Source organism: Cebus imitator, unplaced genomic scaffold (assembly GCF_001604975.1).
Source record: "Cebus imitator isolate Cc_AM_T3 unplaced genomic scaffold, Cebus_imitator-1.0 Scaffold43, whole genome shotgun sequence".
Classification (NCBI taxonomy): Eukaryota; Metazoa; Chordata; class Mammalia; order Primates; family Cebidae; genus Cebus; species Cebus imitator.
The window spans coordinates 9,021,367-9,040,097 of record NW_016107358.1 but is presented as its reverse complement, the minus strand read 5'-3'; the positions used below and the strand labels follow the sequence as shown (position 1 = coordinate 9,040,097).

At 42.3% G+C, this 18,731-nt stretch overlaps 1 protein-coding gene across 1 annotated transcript in view; it reads right to left on the bottom strand.

Annotated features, from left to right (window-relative positions):
- The window catches only part of F13A1 (coagulation factor XIII A chain), a 164,325-nt gene that overhangs the window by 36,458 nt on the left and 109,136 nt on the right, over positions 1–18,731 (bottom strand). Inside the window, exons 9-11 of the mRNA XM_017526763.1 lie at positions 13,443–13,546; positions 12,004–12,092; positions 3,973–4,126 (exon numbers count right to left, since the gene is read on the bottom strand). Coding sequence (XP_017382252.1) covers positions 3,973–4,126; positions 12,004–12,092; positions 13,443–13,546 — 347 coding nt within the window. The remainder of the gene's footprint in view (positions 1–3,972; positions 4,127–12,003; positions 12,093–13,442; positions 13,547–18,731) is intronic.

The following is an 18,731-nucleotide window of genomic DNA, read 5'->3' as shown; positions in this document are numbered from 1 at the left end:
AACCAGATAACAAAAAAACACTTAGCAAGAGGCTTTGTGAGTTAGGATTGGATGCCCTGGAGGCCACAGACAGAGAGGGAGGCTTTTAAGCAGTGCTAGAGCAGGCTCAGGTTTATATTTCAGATATTACTTTAGCAGCAAGGCAGGGGCTATGCTGAGGGAGGGAGGGCCTGAGGAGGTAAGGTGGAATTGGGAAGCTAGAGCAAGTATTTTTCCAGGAGAAAACTAATCATAGCCAAACGAATAGATGTAGCATGGCAGGAATAATAAATTTAATAGCAATAGAGGAAACTTTTATTGGACACTTATTATGTGCCAGGCACTATATTAAGAGTTTTACACGTCGGATAATGTATAATTTTTAGGCTACCTAGCTGGAGGGGAGGGTACGCATTTCAGAATGATTTCAGAGGGGACATTTAGAGGACGTGTTGCTTGACTCATTATTAAGTAGCTGAATTTGTGGATGGTGGCTCCCTTCACCAGAGTAGGGGGAGTAAGAGAAAGAGACCTGAGGGAGGGAGAGGTGATATTTGGGAAGTTCCGTGTCAGGTTCCTCTAGGACATTCAGGTAAAGTCCTGGTGGAGACAGACATGAGGTGATCAGTATATACGTGAACATTAACACCAGCTATGTGAGAAGAACGTAAAGTGGATGAGAATGAAGCCCAAGGATAGATGCCTAGAATTAAGTGGCCTTTGAAGGGGGTGAAGAAAGGTGAAAAGCTTAGAGTCACAGACAGAGCTAGGAAGAGAGCATCAGGTAGGTGGGGACGGAACCAGGAGAAAGTAACATTGTAGAAACAGAGAAGAGAAAATTGCAAGGAAAGGGAGTGAACCACAGCACCAGGAAGTGTAGGAAGGTCAAGTAAGCCGAAGTCTGCAAGACGTTTCTTCCCTGTGACAACTGGGTGGTCTTGGCAACCTTGAGAACAACTTCAAGGGTATGCTGGTAGAGAAATCGGGACGGAGCGTGTGCGGGAGTGGAGAAGGAACACAGCGGGACGCAAGTCTAGGCAGTGCTCCAGGACTCAAGGAGGCGAGGAGGAAGAAAGAGTGGTGAGAAAAATTTTTGTAAATTTTTTTTTTAACACAGCAGACATTTGAGCTTGCCTAAATGCTGATTGGAAGGAGAAACTAGAGAAGGAGAGATGGAAATACCAGTGACCCTGGGAGTAACTGATGGAGCAGAGAGGGAATGGGATCAAGACACCTTAATCAAAGAAGATATATTGCCACAGGAGAAGTCTTTGGAATTCTGGTTTTCAAAGTCTTATCGTTTCTTAATTGGATATTTTGAAAAAAGTTATAAAATTAATAATAAACTTTAATAAGTTGAAGTGAAAAATGATATTTCCATGATTTAATTCACTAAAATGGTTAATTCCTAAATATAGTAATGTTTTGTTTCATGTGATTCTACTCATTTCCATATTTCGGTGTCTACACTCAGCATTTGTGGATCAGGGAAATTATGAGAGATTCAATGGTGAAAATCAGGGTGGCAAGCATCGAGCCACGGGCACAACGAGCCCTCGCTGCAAGCCAGTGGCCAACAGTGGCAATCAGTCCCTCTATCCCACTCTATCCAGATGCAGTATTGGTGTTTTTCTCCAAACAACACTCTACCCGGTCATTTCCAAAGTTCCAGTTTGAAATGTGTGTGTCACCCTTGATTAAGAAACTAATTATCCACTTGGGGTCAAACTCCAGCCCAGAAGCAGGATGAGTTGTCTCTTATAAACATCTATGTGGATTTAGGGATTCTTCCAGTTGAACCGGATCCCCATGCTGTCCCTCTCCCTCAGTCTTGCCTCTTTGCTAAATTCTAAAGACCTGCACCTCAGCTGTCTTCCTCATGCAGTATGCACACATTTTGTTTTAATTTGATATCCACCCCCAGCCAAGCCCCTGACTCCTCTTTGGTGGAGTTTTGGTCTTTCCTCTCATGGCATCTGATTCTGTCCCATTCCTGAGTTGGCCGTCACTGTCACCTCTATGCTGACAGCTAATGGCAGCTGCGCTCAGTTCCGTGGCTTCCACGACACATCTGTCATGCAGACAGCTCACTTCCTGCTGCCCCTTGCTGCCTGTGGGTACACCTTTTGTTCACTACTCTGTCTGGTCAGGACTTCTTCCAAATAGGAGAGTTCACACTACAATCCCTGCCTTGCTGCCTTTTCTTGGGGATCTCTTTCCCCAGCTTCACCTGCCAATTCTTGTGTGTCCTTTGGGCTTAGTGAGCCCATCACTAACTTCCTCCATGAGGCCTTCCCCAACTGCTGATTCTCAGCTGGGAGCCCTTCTCTGTGCCTGGTGGCACCTGTCCACCCTGTGCTAGAGCAATTCTCACCCAGCGCAGCGAGGGCTGCCTTCTGCTTCTCTCCCCAGCTGCATGGGAAGGCAGGGCTGTGCATGTGTCCAGCTCTACGCAGCGCTGGAAGATGGTAGGTGCTAAGAGCCAGCTGTTGTGTGGATGAATGTATGAACGAGTGAATGTTGCAGCTAGCTTTTCTATGAACTTTCTTTTTTGTTTTTTGCTTATCACTCTATAGTAAGAGAGCATGGTTTGTTTTGTTTTATTTGCACTTACATTGTTTTAAATTTTCCTTTAAGCAAAAAGGCAAGTGACAAAAAGAAATACCACCTTTGTATCTGTGTTGTGCAATGGATGATAATAAACAGAAGAGGAAAACGAAGCGCTTCCAAAATACAGTGAAAATTCACCAGTTCGCATAACAAAAATTCTGACTTTCTGAGACTATGCACAAGTGTTCTCAATTCAGCAAGCTGCTTCTTTATAGTGCAAATTACTTTTGTAAATAAGAGCAGGGAGACTGTCTAAAATATTTAAAGCAAATTCTGTACTCCTTAGCACTTCATGGATTCCAATGAATATTTAGGCATATGCTAATTACTTGTCATTTTTATCCATTCACTAAAATAAATACTCCTAAGAACCTCTGGCAGTGAATCATTTGCAAACTATGCCATGTTCCCCATCAAGGCACCTGAGGTCCCCCACCTCCTGGCCACTGCTGGCCTCGGGTAGCTTTGTCTCCAGTCACTGGGCATTCCGCGCCTGCAGGACCCTAAACATACCTGGCTGCTTCACACCTCGTAACTTTGGTCGTGTTCCCACTGCCTGGAAGCTTCTGCCCAGCTTTCTTTATCTGAGGTCCATGACTTCTCAAGTCTTTCTTTTTCTGAATCAGTTGGACTAAATATCCCTATTTTTTTTGTTTCCAAAAACCCCTTGCACGATAACCCTTTCACTCGGACCAGGACAGGAACTGGGTCCTGCTCACTGCTGGGATCCCCAGCACCAAACCAATTGCAGGCATAGAGTGGACACTCAGCACTGATTGAGATAGAATTAAGCTCAGCAGTGCCATTTGAAGCATTCTATACAGTAAAAGTTAACAAAACCCCACCATGACATTATTTTATGATTGAAACTGGCCTTTGACCTAATTGTCCTGAGTTAGAGAGATTGTATTGTCCTATTAATATTGTATCATCTACCTTATAGCTTTCTATGATAGTGTAACAGAACAGTGTATGTGAAAATAATCGGTAAGTACTAAACAAATATGAAGTGATTATTTAAATTTCTATTATTTAACTAAAATTACATTCGTTGTACAGTGATTTTTAAATAGAATTATTTAAAATTAAGGTTCTTGTAAACAAGAACATATTCTATATTCTGTTAAAATAGATATGACTTTAAACCAAATCATTTCACAAGCCACATGGATGAGAATTCTGCCCAAAGTAAGCTAGCAAAGACAGCCACAAGGAAAAACTGCCTATGTTATGTGTCTTTCACGCATGAGAGTTTGTACTTCTGATGTTGCTACCAAATGCTGCAGATGCCAGTGCATTCTCTGGAACTCATCTCTGAGTGACAATGAATAAGTACTAAATGGACTTGGGCAAATAAATCTTCATTCAGCGGTAGTAAATTACCTTCTTGAAATTTGTAAGTATCAGTAATATCCTTCATGCCATCTCCTCCAATTTGTTTTGTCACAATTAATTTCCCAATGTGGGTGGGATCCACGGCTTCCACCACATGAGTGCCATCTTTCTTAGCTGTAATGTAAATGAGGTCACTGTTGACCTGGAAACAGGAGAGGAGAGCGTTAGCTATGACCACTGTCTGTTGTTGCTAAAGTCTTTAACTGTCCATAGCACAGTCGTCTAGAGATCTCTGGAGCTGACATGACCTCTTCTTAGACAACATTGGATTCGTATCCTAGGGACAAATGGGTTTTGGAAATATTCTAAGGGGGAATATCTAGTTCATTTAATAATATTTAAAATAAAGGTTACTTGAGGCCAGGCACGGTGGCTCATGCCTATAATCCCAGCGCTTTGGGAGGCCGAGGTGGGTGGATCATGAGGTCAAAAGATCAAGACCATCCTGGTCAACACAGTGAAACCCCATCTCTACCGAAAAATACAAAAATTAGCTGGGCATGGTGGCATGCGCCTGTAGTGCCAGCAACTCAGGGGGCTGAAGCAGGAGAATTGCTTGAACCCAGGAGGCAGAGGTTGTGGTGAGCCGATATCGTGCCTTTGCACCCCAGGCTGGGTAACAAAAGCAAAACTCCATCTCAAAAAAAAAAAAAAGGTTATTTGAGGCTGAGACAATAAGTTGTCTAAGCAGCAATATTTTTTTCTCTCCGCTGTCTTCCTGATAAATCCTACCTTTCATGGGAGAGAAGACAACACCATGCCACCATGCCCATCGCTTGCTTCCCTGGTCTTTTTCGGGCTAACAGTGGCTATATGACCTACTGCCAGGAGGAAGAGGAAGTCTGTGAGGTGGCTTCTGGGAAACACTTTTCCCCTTTGAAAAAGGAGAGAGGTACATGGGTGAGTTTTGTCCTTCCCTTTCGGCTTTCAGGTGTTTTCCAGTGAAGCGAAGGGATGCTTGAAGCTGCTGTGGTTATCGTGAGACAGTGAACCGAAACACTGCTGACAATAAGAAGGTGGCAGAGTAGAAAGCTGAGGGGCGTTTGGAGACTGGGGGACTTAATGATGCTAAGCCAGCCTCAGGACCACCTACTTCAGGATTTCTTATATGAGAAAAATGAGTCCCTATCTGTTTCAGCCACATTAGTTCTGCTACTTGAAGCCAAAGGTATTTAAATTGAACAATAATATTAGATGATCTAGGAGGAATTCAGGCTATTTTCTAGTGGTTCAGCAACGAAAATGTGCTATTTGTGGGACTCGGAAGTAGTGTCATGGGGCCATGGTGGCTGCCCCCAAGCTCTCCCAAGAGTCTACTTCACCATTCTACTTTCTAGAGACAATGACTAATGTGTGCCTGAAAGCTCACTGTACCAGAGTCCTTTATTACATATTTTACAATCCGCTTTCTTGAGGGTTACATTTATTAGCATGGAAGCAGGTAGGAAGCATGAATTGTGCTGCTAATAGTCATTGATGTATTTATTACATGTTTCCCAATCTCCTCTCCAAGCCTCAGTGACCTAGTGTTTAAACAGGATGATAATAACTCCTTCTTCATGGGATGATTGATAGAATTAACAGAAACAAATGCATGTATACTACTTATCACAGTATCTGGCATAGAGTAAACATTCAATAAATGTTATCAAAAATAATGTATTATTTAATAGTATTGCCAGTTATTGTTCCAAGATTCAGAATCCTAATGATGAACAAAATAGATTTGGTCACTTTAATTATAGAGTTTAAGCTCTAGTAAGCATGATTCTGTGCATCAGAGTCACCTGGTACACTTTTTAAAAAGCAGATGCCTGATTAAGGAGGTGGGACCTAAATTACGTGGGACCCTAAATCCATTACATTTTACAAAAGGTCTCAGATAATTCTGTTGGACATTCAGGCTTGAGAAGCCCTGTGATATAGTACAGTAAGTACCTTGAAAGAGTAAGTACAAGATACTTTGGGAGCACGTGGCTCATTGGGGTCAGGGGTTGGTTAGAAAGCAACAGCCAAGGTGAAACCTAGATGGCATTTGAGAGGAATGCTGGATTCACTGCAAGAAACCTGGGATCTGATAGTGGGTGTGTCCTTCTAGAAAGTGCATGTTAATCTCTATGAACTTCAGTTCCTGATTCTATAAAATAAAAATGATTAAACTTGCTCTGCCAATTTTATGGAAGCATTTTAGGTTGGAGTGAGATAAGATCTATGTGAACATGACTTGTACATTTCAAATTTGGGTAACAACACAATAGACATCATTAGGTAATTAATGGGGAAATTTGAAGATGTATCTCTAAGTTTTAAGGTTGAGGTTAAAGAGAGCAATTTTACTTTCTCACAAAATGTTCTGAGTGCACATGAAGTCAGATTTCTACTAAGGAGGAGACAGCCAACATTTATGGCATACCCACAATGTTTCAGAGACATTGTATAAAGGATTTAGTTTGAATCTCACAACAACAAACCTGTGAGATATGTACTGTAACCGTATTATATATGAGAGCACCAAGACTTAGAATGGTGAAGCAAAGTGTTTGGTTTCTTGGTTGGGAGCTGGTGGAGAAGAAATGCAAGCCCTGGGCCAGCCCATAGCCCGGCCCTTGGCCTTCATGGCACACTGACTCTCCCACACCACCCTGCGGGAGCATGAGCACCAGCTTGAGAGGTGAGATGGTTCCATGCTTGTGGCTCAGCTTTCTTAGGGTGATATATGGTGACCTTCCTCCTCAGCAGAGTAACCAGAACTCGGTGGTGCTAGCTACATGTTGTGAGAGACTGAAATGTGAAGTCAGGAATCAGGATAGGAGAGGACACAGCAGATACCTGTGGAATATTTGTCATTTTAGAAACTTTAAATGAACTGCCTGAGAATTGTGTCATTCCTTCTGGAGGAAGCCAGGCCAGCACAAACAGCGACCTCCTCCACTTTCAAATTGTAGCAACAGTAATGAAAACTATCTTCTTAATAATAATCCTTACAACAGCTTATGGTTTTCCAGGGAGATAAGCTAAATATTAAAGTGGCTAAATCCTGGCTCCTTTTGAATATGGCTTAAGAAATTTATGTAGGCTAAAATCTCAGGACAGATCAATAGCACTGTCCTTTGTGGAGAGAGGAGATGAGAAACACCTGCGTGGGATGGATTTTGTATACGTGTGTTGGGGTGGAGTGTGGAGGGAAACTATTCTTTCCCAGTGACATTAGCAAGCTTTCATTTTGATTTCAGCCTGTAGTGTAATGGTTCTCTATTCTGACTGCACTAGAGAATCATCTAGGAGCTTAAAAAAGCATCAAATGATTGGCTCCACCCAAAATCAATCAACTCTGTATGGTAGAACAGTAGCTAAGTTCAGGGTGTATGGCAAGGAATGTTGGACTTAGGCTATGTGGCTTTGGATGAGTTACTGAATCTCTCTGAGCCTTTCCTTGCAGGGCTGGTGGATTGGCAGCACTTGTGAAAAGTCTATATTTAAGGCTAATTTCTCTTCCTTCTTTTGAATGTAATGTAATGTTAGTGATCACCTATTCCTATCCCTACACTTGAAGGGGCTATTGTCACACCAAACCTGGGCATTGGTGCATGAAATTGGGTATTCTTTTATTCTTTTCACAACACCACACTCTTGCCTCTCTAGTACAGGCACTGCCTATGTAGGAGCCTCTACCATTGGTCAGGGCCATAGGTTCTCAGCAAAGCGGGGGTGGGCAGTAGGCTTGGGGTCTGCTCTCAGCAAATGTCCGCTTGGGCCCGTAAAGTGTGAATATTTGTCCACAGGTGGCAGAAGACATGCTCTTCCCCACTGAGGATAGCGGTGTGCTCTTGCTTTCAGAACCCTGGACAGAGTTTGCTATGGCTTGTTCATTTGTTCCCAAATAGAGATAACCTCATCTGCATGCTCTGCAGAGAAAAGGCTGCTTCTCAGAGGGCATATGGAGGCAGTGAATGCCCTCCTGGGCCAGGAGGCCTTTCTGGTGCCAGGCTCTAGACCCTGCTCTAAGCAATGAGAATACAATAGCCCCTACCTTCATGGAGTTCATATTTTAGAAGGGAGAAAAGGAATACCCACTAAGGTAGGATTATGAAACAATTGGGCAGATGGTAGTATTTTAGGTGGTGAGGGTCGTGTGAGTGAAGGCCTCTTTGAAGAGGTGATCAGAGCAGAGACTTGAGGGCAGAGAGGGAACAAAGCATGCAAAGTATTCTTCCTCCATAGAGTGAAAGATAGTGAGGGGAGTTTTCCTAGCAAAAGAACAGTATGTCTAAAAGTGCTGAAACAAGAGCATGTGTGGATGCTTTCAGAAGAGCAAAAATCTCAGTATGGCTGGAGGGAAATAAGCAAGGGATGAAGTGGATGGGAAGCCATGGAATCTTGTAAGAATTTATGTTCAATTTTATTATAAGGGTGGTGGAACTTCACCAGAAGGTTTGGGGCAGGAGCGTGATGCTTTTATTTACATTTAAAGAATAATTCTGGTGATCCGTAGAGAATAGACAGAAAGGGAGTAAAAGAAAGATCTGGGAGATGAGTTAGGAGAGGACTTGATGTATCTCAGTGCTGTTCAGAGCTCAGAGGGTAATGACAGAGATTGTAGAAATGGCTGGATTTATGATAATTTTTGGAAAGTATTTTTGGCAAGATGCATAAGGTAGGTTAAGAAGAAAAGCTAAAATAATCCCAGTTTTATATGCTATTTGAATAAATGACTGGATTTTTTACAGTAAGTAAAAGATGACACAAATGGGCTGCGTCTGACACGATAGTAGCAAAATAAACAAGTTTGAATTGAGAATGAATAAATAAGAAAACATCTGTACATGTTGTATACAGAGAACTTCTGGCCCACAGCTGAGGAAGGCTTAGCTTCTGGAGCAATGAGGTGGTTGCCAGAGTCCCAGGGAGCCAGTTATTGCTGCCGTGAAAATCATCTCAATGCCAAGGAGGTGCCAGCAGGCAGGATTATGCGCATGTATGGGTGCATATGGGTGCATGCATGCGTGTGTGTGCGCACAGGTGTGTGTGTATGTATGTGAGTTTGGGGTGGAGTGGTATGATGAGGGCAACAGAGTTAATGAGAAGTTAATGAGCACCACGGACAGAAGAGAGTTATCTTTGCCAAGGAGACAGTTCTTCTCTAAGAACCCCTGAGGGCTTAGTGAACATGGGATCTTGGAATACGACTCCAGACACTTAGAGCAGCTCTCCTCTCCTCTCACCTCTTTGGAAGCCCTTGGCCACTGTGGGTTGGGGAGATAAAGGGCAGATGGGCCTTCAGAACTACAGGAACCCACTGCAGCAGTGAGGGCATGGGAAGGGAGGGGTAAGAGAAATAAGCTTCAAGCCCTGGCAGAAATCCAGAAATGTTAAGGGTAAACTTCCAAAGGGGAGGAGGAGAGAAAAAAGGAACAGAAGGTAAGACATTTTCCAGGCAAACCTCTCTTCTTTTTAGGCTCTGTTTCCACTCACAGAGACTAAGGCCCTAGGAAAACTAAAAAATAGTCAATGAACATGATGCTTAATCGAGCCCGGAAATGAGTAAGGAATGACCAAGAAAGTCAGCATGCTGGGAGGCAAGAGAAGACAAGCTGACGCAGCAAGGAGGAGAGAGAGCAGAGAGGGCCGCAGACTCCAACCTGAGTCATGTCGACCCGTATGACAGTCTCCATGGGGTCCCACTGCAGGCACCCTTGAGAACAAGATTCCTCATACACTTTTCTTCAGCTCAAACATCTCTTAAAAATGGCTCAGCCCTGGAGTGTAGCCCATGCCAATGCAACAAATTGTACCCTCTGTCAGGCACTCCTCTGCAGTGGGTGAGAAAGGAGTAATTATAATCTGCAAATCCTGATGACATTCATAACACCCCGATCTATATTTAATAATGGCAAAAAGCGTTTGCATTTACAGCTATTAGGCAGCTCGCTTGTGGGGGGAGGTCCTTCTTCTCTCCTTCTTCGTAGCAATAAAGCATAATAAAAAGATGAAAACAAGGCTTTGTGGGTTTAAAAATGATCTCCTTGTAAGAGGTTCTCGTAGTAACATAAACTATCAAATGGCAGCTGGGGAGGTTTGTGGAAATCTTCAAATCCCAAAGTGAAATTGAGGGGATAAAATTCCAAGTCCAGTAAGCTCAGCCTCCCAAGGCTTCTATAAGCCACTATGGCAGGTACAATGAGAGGAACACTGGTCCTTTTGTGTGTTTCAAATTCCTGATATTGCTGTATGAATTTTGATGCTGATTTTGCCTTCTAAATATTAATATTTCTCAGTCTCCTCTTTTCCTCATTATGGCCATTTGTCTAGCTCATGCCCTTTCCATCTCTGGCTTGGAAGGATGACCAGCCCTCTAGATGTTCCCCACAACTTCGTGACAACCCCTCCAATCCATGTTCTACAACTCTGACAGCACCCTGCCCAAGTCCCCACCCAGTGTCCTTCACATACAGGAAGGACAAGGAGCAAGTTTCTTATGGTGTAAGGTACCCCACACTGAGTTCCCTCAGCCTCCACCTTCCAACACCCCGATGAATCCTTGGTGTTCTAATGAATCGGCACAGCTCTTTCCGCTGCCCCCACACAGCATTCAGTTGCTCAGCTCTTCCCCCTGCGTAGCACTCCTCCCTTCCTGTGGCTTGTTTCTAACCCTTTGCCTATTCATCCCTCCTTCCCATGTGGTCCCACAGTTCTCTGCTCCTGCTACCTGGGGATACTTCCACAGGCATCCTCACTGTTTCCAGGTCATCCTTCCTTCCTAGACAGTGTCTTGTGGTCTTTGCCATCCTGCTTCAGTTCTTGGCCTCTACTTCTCAACTCATGAATCTGTATGAATGCAGATCTGTGTTCTATAAACCACCCACCTAACAATTAATTCCATAGCATCACTAGTATTGCTGTCATTTCATGTTTGGTGTGTTTATGCCATCACACCAAATATGTGTGTATTAGAAATGTTTCTTAAAGACTTGAACCTCAGAATTCTCCTCAGTACAGTGCCTGGTGTTCATTAACAATAACTATTTATTCCTCCTAAAGTATAGAGTGCAGTGGTCACACGTACACGTTCAGTTATCTGCCTGGCTTCAAGTCTTAGCACTGCTATTTATTAGCTAGATGATTGTGAGAGTCACTCAACCACTGTTTGCCTCAATTTTCTTTTCTGTAAAATGGGGACAATTATATTATCAGTTTTAGAGGGTTGCTAAGGCAAAGTGAGCAACATTATTTCAGTGTGTTTATTGGTGCAAAAATACCCTGGGGAAGTCCTGCCTCTCAGTCTTTCAAGTCTTCCAAGGCTAGCAGCCCAGCCTTCTCCTTTACCCAACATCTTTTACATTTAATTTGATCTTCAGAGTTCTCCTTAAGTATCCTTTAGTAACCTCTTCTGCTTCTATCCCCTGCCTAGTTCCTCTGAAATTGCAGAAGCTTTGCCCAGGCATTTTCATCAACCCTGTAGGTGGGCTGCATTCCTCCCTTAGAGCAGCCTCCAGGCTCCTCTTCCTCCTTTGGCAACTCAACCACCCTCCCTGGTCACAAGCAATGGTGTGGGATGGCAGGACATAGATTTCCAAGCCTAGGATAAGACCATGATTCAGTGTGTATATATGGATTTGTCCTACATGGATTGCTGGGCTAGTCCCAGAGGGAAGTAGCGTGTCCTCAAATTCCAATTCATGACCTGTCTCTATCAATGGTTAGTTAAGTGATCCATTAGTTAAATAATTTCTCTGGAATGGTTGATACCTACTTCATGGGTGTCGAGAACTAAGCTAATGTTAGTAAAGTATTTACTTTTGAGGGCAGGGAATCCCAAAACATCAAGGAAAGAAAAATGTTAAACAAGAACTGCATTTAGCATTAAAAGCCTGGAAGTTGGAATGATGCCTAGTTACCTTTGTCAACACGAAGCATACACTATGTACCTGGAAAACTTAGAAGTAATAACTTTTAGCTTGTTATTTCATGTGTTAAGAGGCTGGGGAGGAAAACAGCACTTTGCTCCAGCTTCCCACTTACCTCTGCAAAAACAAAGGGTGCATCAAATTGGAAGCAGACGTGGCCGTGCTTGATAGCTTGAACCGAGGCAGGGCCACACCGAAACATGCCTGCATCACACAGAGGAAGGGTGGCGTGAGTTTGTCATCTCCAACTCTGTCCAGATACTGCAAGATTCATGGCACTGAGGGTGACTCTATAGAAACCAGTGTTCCCAACTTCATTGCTGACTTAGTCCAAATGCTTTCCAAGGCTCAAGAGGATTTTGCTGGCCATGCCTCCTCAAGCCAAAAATTGAAGCCATGGAAATAAATACAGCCATGGAAATAAATACAAAGCAACACTATTCCTGCATCTACGCTGCCACCTATAGACACATACGTTCCTGCCAAGCGGATGTCTTACACAAGTATTTATCTCTTCTTCAGGTGGTGTCTGAAATGTTGGAAATGTTGACGTGTCCTCTGTGGTTGTGTTGCTGTTGCTGTTTGTTTTGCTTTTTGTCTTTTGTTTTTGGATATTATGAACATATGTCAAGTTTAACAGGAGAATTTGGACATTACCTATGCATTTTGGCCATGACCACCATGCATTTAGGAAGTCAGAAGGCCCATGTTACTCTTCTAAAATATTTCAAATTTTAACCACCTATCCATGGTTAATAAGAGATTAGCTGCCATTAGTCCCCTCCAAAGTGTTCCCATAATATATATACCAGAACACCAGAAAGTGCTAAACTTTCTTTCTTAAAACCTAGGATTATAGTATGGTTCTATATTATATGAGTATGCACTGAATGTTTATGCATATGTCTTTGTGTACCCATCAATATATCAACACCTGAGGAAATAAACATAATATCCACAGTCTACTGATTCTTTATATTATCAGATTAAAGAGAGATGGAGGCTTATGATGGGATTTTATAAAAGTCTGGAGGAGGTCAGAGCTGCAGCTGTTTAGCATAGTTGGCAAGTTAGAAGACAAATACCCACATACTCCAGCTTTGGAGGAAATCACATGACATAAAAGGAGGCCAGGTTTTGGAAAAACAACAATTTAAAGGATGATCTATAATTATGTTTCGAGTTCTCGATTTTCTCTACTGCCTTATATCTTGTCAGTGCATACCATGAAGGGCTGAAGTATATTTTATAGCCTAGTAAAAATGCTTACAGATATTTTCTCTCCTGTCTTCAAAACTGCTTAGCAAAGCAAGAATGGACGAATTACGTTGTTTTATATTCTTTTTCTAAAATTTGTAAAATAATCAGGGGAAAGCTGACTATTGAAATGAAATTAAACCTGATTGGAAGGTAGCTAACACTGTGCATGTGCCCAGGAAGCACGCTTCAGATGTCGGCTCCCAACAGGCATGGTTCCCGCACATCAAATGCAAGCAAAAGGCAAAATAAAGATCAGCAATGAAGCAATTCCCCTGAGGGAGGAGACAGTTTTACCATCGCTATTTTCCTGGGGGGTGCTGTCCACAACCTGCCAGCCTCCAAATCCAACAGGAAGGTCAGGCCTTGTCATCCATGCTTCATTCCAGCAATGGTAGTTCCTTAGAAACACAAACCCAGAGAGGTTAAGCTTCCCTTCACAACCAATGTGCCGAGAGATCAAGAAGTGATGCCAAATCCTGTGCATATGCCATCTACAGATAATTGGAAAGGATTATGCTAAATCTGGGGGTTCCTGGAAATATTCTGGGGGTCTAGACTTGAGTTATCTGGGCAGATTCATTCTCGTTGGTATCTCTGGGGGCACTCACATGGCTTGATGTCTCTCTCCCCTTGCTAAGAGCAGCTTCAAGGCCACCCAAAGATATTTGAATCAATGCATTAAACAATTTTAATCTTAACCATTCTCTGCTGACTAATGAAACAGAACTTACTATATACTGAAGGGGTAGGGAAGAAAAGTTAGCCAAAACTGAAATATTTATTTTGAACTTTTTAATACAATTCCCATTTAGAAACAGCATTTTCCTTTGTGGCAATTAAGCAATAAATACTTGTGTTTATGGTCTTAGACCACTGCCATAGAAACTATCACAATTATCACTGATTATAATTTTCTATAATTTTCATCTTGTGTCCAACAAGAAGAATAGGTTGTCAGGGTGAATATTTCTACCATTTAATAAAGGTGGGAAACTCAGGAGCTAAGGGCCATGGAAAACTTCTTAGAACTTTGAATATGACCCTGGAAGCAAGAGCATTGAATAAAATGTCATCATGAATTGTATTATTATGTCCTTGGAAAGACCTCAAATTATATGACAGTACAGAATCAAATGAGAGCACATTAACCCCTCAGCACTATAGAAAATGTTCATATAGTAATAAAGATTTAATAATGCAGTGAGGTAGTTACTGCAGTCTTTGTTTATGGCACTGATGAATTTCAGGTTCAACTACCATGGGTCCTTTCCCTAGATGCCCTTCAATGTCAGTTGTTTGCCCATTCTCCCATCTTTCTCTGAGTGCAGCCCATTTCTGATTAGCTCAAGAGATATTAATCTTACTATGTACCCACCATGCACTAAACACCTTGCTAGGTGCTGTAGATTCAAAGATGATCGAAGTGTAGATTCTTACCCATAAAGTCCCTCACAATCCAGGAGAAATTACAAACCTGTAAACCAATTATCAAAACTGTCGTAGGTTTGCTGTGAGACTTAAATAAGTTAATACATGTATTTCAAACAGGAACTAGCATGTGTTAAGTGCTCAAAATGGTAATGCTCAGACTTCAAAAAATAATTAATTTAAATGATCCATGGTTTATTTGGGGTGCCATGGAATCTCAGTGGAGCAAACTGTCAGGGTATTTGGGAAGTGGTATTTGAGCTGAGGCTCAAAAGATAAATGGGAGTTTAGGAGGTCAAAAAAGGAGGAAGAACAAAGTTGCAGTGGCATGAAATAGTCACCATGGTGTGTTTAGGGAACTGTCTGCTGTGTGTTGTGGCTGAAGCATAGCACGTTTGAATATTCAGGTGCATAGGAGGAGAACAGTGATGGCAGGTAATGCATAGAACCAACAAATACACATAACACTTCCTTAGTGCCAAGTGCTGTTCAAAAATCCTCATGCATGTTAACATATCTGATGTCCTAGAACCCTGTAAGAGCAGTCTATTCTTTGAAGATACACTAAAGGCTTTGGAAATTGGAGCTGCAGAAATTCTAATAGTCTATACAAATCTGGATGTAATGATTTATGTTCTTCATTGCCAAGGCACAGAAGAGGAGAAAATTCTCTATCTAACTCCAGAGCAAGAAAAGGATAAATCTCATTTCACAGACAAAGAGACAAGACAGGAACGTGAGCTTATTGAGAGCATGCCCCTGTTGGAATGGTTTGCTAAAACTATAAAAAATTTGGAGCTACATTGGAAATTGTCACAGATAAATCACAAGAAGGGTCTTAGTTTGTGAAGGTATTTGATGGAATTGGAGGTATCCTGCCTTATGAGTAGATTTCCAAGGAATGGAATACCAAGGAGGAGGCGATGAATTTTTTGACCTTGATGACTGCTAGGTAATCGACAGGAGTCTGGCAAAATGGGCCTCACCCGCCAGCATCCAACCCAAGGAGCATACCCATGGTGGAATCCAAACAGATCCCTGCCTTACAATTGGCACATTTCCTAAACCGAATCCATAAGCATTGGATACTGAAAAGAAAACCGAAACAAAACCAGACCCAACCCTACATTTCCATTTGTCATGGTGTTGGTGCAGCAGTCTCAGTAGAGTAAAGTGTCTGGGTATTTGGGAAGTGATATTTGAGGTGAGGCTCAAAAGATCAATGGGAGTTTAGGACCAAGTTCCTAAATGCCACTTTGGACTAATTTTAATAAAGAATCCCAGTTTTTACTTTGACTTGATGGTGAAATTGGTTGCTCTTGTACTTTATGAAAAACAAAATGATTTTTTTAACCTTCATACATGGAAGCAAAAATACTTTAACTGCTGTAAACCTTTAAAAGTTAATAGAAATGAGATCATACTCGTTTGTTTCTTATTTTGATTGGAGAGAAATTAAATTCCTGCATTTCGCAGTGACCCATTTACATGGCATTCTCAGCTTGGACTGCATAAGAAGAAATACATGTGGTCAAATGTTGGAACCATTTCTCTCTTGGTCTCTGTTTAATGTTAAAAGGGTGAGCTAAGAGGAGGCAATTTCAACTTCACTCCCTCATGCTACCCACCCCACGCCCCAGACTGGCAGTTTAAAGGATGCAAATTGCATTGCAAAATCAAACTGACTCATGGAGCATTTGGGCCGGTATACTGTTTACTTCCATCTGTTTGCAGACACATGTGTACCCAGTGTTTGGGAACCCTCTGTATCAATGTTCTGACAAAGGTCCCTATAACTTTAACCCACTGGAAACCAGTTTGGGATGGATATGATGGGGCTTCTGTGCTCTTGCTGAGATCGGGAGAAATAAAACATGCAATTTAAGTGGAAGTGAAGAAATTTAAAGAGGGTTTTATTTTGCTTGGGTCAATCCTTGTTAAAAGGGAGGTGGACATGTTTTCCTTGTGTTGGATGGCATGAGATCATGTGAATGTTTTGATTTATTAAAACGAACTGCAAAGTTTTTCACAGGAACAACAGACGTGTATGACTGCATGTAATTATAAACTGCTGACTGCCTGGTGGGGTTGGAGCATCTGTTTCAAATGCGGGACTTACAAGAACCTCCCACATGAGAAATTAGGGGTGGGTTGGAAGAGATGGGACACACCTTCCGGCACCATGGATTTAAGACCATGTTGGACCCAAAAGTTGGCCTGAAACCCTGAAACTTATGCTTCACAGCTGGCCTATAAGTCAGACTTGAACCCAGCTGACATGCAAGGTCATGGTGTGCCCAAGGTGGTGACAGCGAACAAAGTATATAGTAATGTGCCCAGTGGTAGCAATGGAAGAAAGCATACCAACTGGACTCGGAAGTACCAAAGCTTTTAAAAGTCAATTGGTATCACCTCCACACTGACTAGGGCAGTGGGGTGTGTTTGGTTTTCAAAGTGATTACTTATAACACTTTAGTGCCTGACTGCAGTTCTTTACTGACTTGATTCTGTCACTTGTAGCTTTATTGGTCTGAACCAGCTCCTTGTTCCCAGGTTACAGGCCTGCCTATTGTTCCAATAATCTTATTTCACTTGAATGAAGGGAATATGTCTTAAATGTAAAGCTTCTGGTTCTCATACTGTACTCTGAGGTCCAAAAACCATCTGTCAATGTGTAACCTGATGTTTCAACCCCCAGTGAGAAGAGTTGATTCTTTGGTGTTCACCAATGTGGGACACTTCACCAGAACAGGCTTTTTTGCTTTGGGCTCTGCTATTTGTTTGCAGAACACCCAAGAGCAAGCAAACACGTTCTCTTCACATCAGTACCTTAGGGTTTTGCCGCTGTAAATTAGTCTGATGTGATATGACAAGCCCAGAGAAATTGGATATAAATTTACATTTTTGAACATGCTTGCTGTTTCACATGATACTTTTAAGGTATATAGCTCCTTTTGTGGTTTTTATTTTTACTATTTAAGTTTGGAAATGGTGCCAAATTTTTGTATTCCTTTAATCAATGTATTCTCTTCAGTGATCTATATTGCAGTATATACTGAGGTGTGTATCCAATATATTAATATTTATTACACTTACACATACAAATGCAAATAAGAGGGGGTGAAAACCATAGCCTTTGCAATCTCTATAGCCTCTACAGACAGATTCCAAACAGCAAAATCTTGGTGTTGTGATGTACAGAAATGGGGAAGAGTAATAAACCGTATTTAAGAAAAGACAAAACCATTCTATTATAATTATCCCCAGTTTACAGGGGAGGAAGTTGAAACCCGGGAAGGTTAAGAACCTTGCTGAGGTCACACAGCTAGTTAGCGATAGAGCTCTGAAATCCATGCTCTTCAACACTGAGCTATGATACAGGTGAGGAGAAGATTGTGAACTCCTTTGATGTCAAATTAAACATTTGGGCTTTATTCTTAGGCAGTAAAAAGCCATTGGAATAATTTAAGAAGAAGAGGTAAACTTGTAAATCTCTGTTCATGAAGATGGAGGGAGAGACAAGGCTGGAGGTTCAACTAAGTCCTCCCCTGCTGCCCCCCACCCCTGAAGAACTGCAATAGTCTGCAGTGGAACAGAAAGGCATTCAGGTCGCCATCATCATGAAGAGGGAGAGGAGCTATTGGGAGGTACAACCCACAGGTTTAGGGAGCTATGAGGGACTTGGGTGAGTTGGGGAAGACTTTTGCCTCTCCAAGGAGTATGGTGGTTTTGTTTACCAAGACGGTGAATAATAAAGGAAGAAAAGAAAGTGTGTGTTGAGGCTGGTGGTGATGGGTGGGTGATCAGCCCAGCTCTGGACAGGATGAGCTTGAGTGCCTGTGAGAAATCCAGGAGGTGAGGTCTAAGAGGCATTTTTGGCTACACTTGTGATGCTCTGGATTGGATGAAGAGGAGGAGGAGGTTGCGGGAGGATTGGTGGATGGCGGAGGAAGGTTGGGCAAAACCAGCTGACGAATGAATGAGGAGGGGAGAAAGAGGTAGGTTCTTCCTTAAGAGTGACCTAGAGGCTGGGCACAGTGGCTCACACCAGTAATTCCAGCATTTTAGGAGGCTGAGGCAGGAGAATTGCTTGAGCCCAGGAATTTGAGACCATCCTGGGAAACATGGTGAAACCCCGTCTCAACTAACGATACA